The sequence below is a fragment of the Hypanus sabinus genome, chromosome 1 (genome assembly GCF_030144855.1).
Source record: "Hypanus sabinus isolate sHypSab1 chromosome 1, sHypSab1.hap1, whole genome shotgun sequence".
NCBI lineage: Eukaryota > Metazoa > Chordata > Chondrichthyes > Myliobatiformes > Dasyatidae > Hypanus > Hypanus sabinus.
Window position 1 is genome coordinate 135,600,584 of NC_082706.1, and position 3,006 is coordinate 135,603,589.

Sequence of the window (3,006 nt, forward strand, 5' to 3'; positions counted from 1 at the left end):
GAGCCTCAGAACCCACAGCACCAGGTTCAGGAACAGTGATTACCCTTCAGCCATCCAGCTCCTGAACCAGTGGAGATAACTTTACTCAACTTCAGTAACCCCATCACCGAACTGTTCCTATGAACTTCAGACTCACTTTAAAGAACACTTCATCTCATGTCCTTGGTATTTATTGCTTGTTTGCTTGCTGGCTTATTTATTTATTTATTTATCTATCTATCTATCTATCTATCTATCTATCTATCTATCTATCTATCTATTTATTTATTTATTTATTTATTTATTTATTTGTTTATTTGTTTAGATTTTTTTTTTCCTGTCTTTTTATATTCACAGTTTGTTGCACTTGTATGCTTGTTGCCTGGCCATCTCATTGTGTGCAAATTTTCATTGAATCTATTGTTTTCCTTGTATTTACTATGAATGCCCACAATAAAATGAATCTCAGGGTTGTATATGGTGACATATACGGGTATGTGCTTTCATAATAAATTTACTTTTTTTTAACGTCAGTGTACTGGGCAGCAGAGATTCATGCCCTCCTGCATGCCTCTGAGACTTGGATTATTTACACCTCGCGCCTCAAGGCACTGAAAAGAAAACAGCAAATGGGCCACTGCTAAATCATCACCACCAGTATCCTCCTTATGGCTAGATTGTCAGCACCAAAGTCCTAGTTACTGTTAGATGGTTAAGCCAGACTGTCTAGGTCGGGGGTCGGCAACCTGCGGCTCCCGAGCCATTTGTGGCTCTTTCACCTCTGTGCTGCGGCTCCCTGTGGCTTTGGGAAATAATTGGTCAGTATTTAATTAAAATGTATTTTATGTTAGTTTGTTAGCTTTTGAAATGTAATTATGGTGATCTTGTACAACCTAAGTGTAGCGACACATTTCCTGCCACATCATAAAACGGCTCACAATTAGCCAGCATTCCGGCTAAGGGAGATAGCCTACGGGGGTTTGTGAGTACGCGTCTTTTGCAGCATCTGCGTCCATGGGGGCTGGGTTGAGGGAAGCTGAAAAGCAAGGCTGTTTAGTTCGAATAAAGCTATCTTTGACTGCAGTTTACTGACACCGCTACAACGTGTTTTTATCGCTGGCTGTCCAGACGGAAGGTGCTGAAACGCTTTGTAGCGTGTCTGGAAGAAGTGAAAACTTTCCTGGGCAGCAAAGGGCTCACCTTTCCTGAGCTGGAACAGCCAGAGTGGCTGGAAAAGCTACACTTCATGGTAGACATGACAGCGCACCTGAACACGCTGAACACAGCTCTTCAGGGGAAGGGACGTACAGCCCTGCACATGTTGGAGGATGTTTTGGCATTCGAGCGCAAGTTGACAGTGCTTGCCAGAGATTTACAGAAAGGCACTTTGTCTCACTTCCCCAATTTGAGAGAGTTCAAACAAGGTCACGACATGATAATTTCGGAGTATTTACATTCTGCAATCATCGCAATGCAAACATCGTTTGGGAAACGCTTCTGTGAGTTCAGAGAGGAAAAAAACACATTATCCTTCCCGGTCACTCCCTTAAGCATCGATCCTTCCCTACTGAATACGACTGCATTGGCAGGTGTGAGTCAACCTGATCTTGAGATGGAACTGGCCGACATAGCCGACAAAGACATATGGGTGTCCAAGTTTAGACGCTTGACAGCAGACCTTGAAGATGTTGCCCGTCAGAAGGCCGTTCTTGCTCAGAAACACAAATGGAGTGATATTGAAAACCTCACAGATGACAGCTTGCGATCCTGTGTAAAGATGAAGGTGACATCATACAGCCCTGATGTGCAGACGCTGTGCGCTGAGGTCCAGGAGCAGAAATCCCATTAACCAAGTATGATAAATATTTTAATTGCCTATTATTTTACTTATATTCATATTTTTTCATTGTTCAGTGAAATAGTCCTTTCATTTTTCAGGATGACAGCTGGCTGACGTTATTTTTGGTTTGCTGCTGGCGGAAAATTTAAGTTCGGCGTTTTTCATAAATACAAGAAGGACTCAAATAGACATTGAATATTTTACTTAAAAGTAACTTTCAACCCAACGTCTTTTTTTGGAGTTCAAAATGTTTTTGTTGCATGCAGAAATGTAATTTCGTTTTCTCTGCAGGAGTTCATCAATTTCATAAATGCAACACATTATAGTTTGTTTATACATAGCATAAAGGCAAAACAAAACGTTGTATGCAGTGTTATTTCATTTTAAATGTCAAACGGGTTTTGCGGCTCCCAGTGTTTTCTTTTCTGTGGGAAACGGGTCCAAGTGGCTCTTTCAGTGGTAAAGGTTGCTGACCCCTGGTCTAGGTCATTCACATACCCAGTAGCAAACTTCCAAACAAGACTCTTTATTCTGAGTCATGATGGCAAATTACCAAGTGTACAGAGAAAAATATTCAAGGATATGCTCAAGGAAGTGCAACATTCCCACTGATACTTGGTAACTGCTGTCCTGTGACCACTCAAAGTGCAGAAGAAACAATCAAGACAGTAATTGGTTTATTATTGCCACAAGTACTGTGACACAATGAAAAGCCTTTGTTTTCATGCTGTTCAGAGCATTCCCTGCCTTGCAGTAGGACAAAAGGAAAGAAAAAGGATGTAAAATATAATGCTGCAGTTCTATTGAAAGTGTAGTGCGTGGAGACAAATAAAGTGCAAGGGCCATGATGTGGTAGACTGGGAGATCAAGAGTTTATCTTTCTTGTTCAAGAGTCTAATAACAGCAGGATAGAAGTTGTCCTTAACTCTGGTGAAGCTTTTGTTCCTTCTGCTTGAAGGGAGAGGTAAGAAAAGGGAATGACAATGGGGGCAGTCCTTGATTATGCTGGCTGCTTTACTGAGGCTGGGCAGGAAATGTAGACAAGAGCCAATGGAAAAGAGGCTGGTTTTTGTGATAGACTGAGCTCCATCTACAACTCTTCGAAATTTCATGTGGTCCTGCACAGAGCAATTGCCATGTCAAACAGGATGTTACATTGGTGTATCTGTAAAACATGGTGCACTGGA

At 41.6% G+C, this 3,006-nt stretch overlaps 1 protein-coding gene across 1 annotated transcript; it reads left to right on the forward strand.

Annotated features, from left to right (window-relative positions):
* Positions 1–1,072: 1,072 nt before the first annotated feature.
* LOC132379638 (general transcription factor II-I repeat domain-containing protein 2-like) lies at positions 1,073–2,218 on the forward strand. Its single transcript, XM_059947842.1, has 2 exons — positions 1,073–1,832; positions 1,918–2,218. The coding sequence occupies exon 1, from the start codon at positions 1,226–1,228 to the stop codon at positions 1,826–1,828; it is 603 nt and encodes a 200-aa protein (XP_059803825.1). The 5' UTR covers positions 1,073–1,225; the 3' UTR covers positions 1,829–1,832; positions 1,918–2,218.
* The last annotated feature ends 788 nt before the right edge of the window (positions 2,219–3,006 follow it).

Bases quoted from the DNA above. Each gene is read 5' to 3' on its own strand.
- LOC132379638 (XM_059947842.1), top strand. From the start codon at position 1,226: ATGGTAGACATGACAGCGCACCTGAACACGCTGAACACAGCTCTTCAG.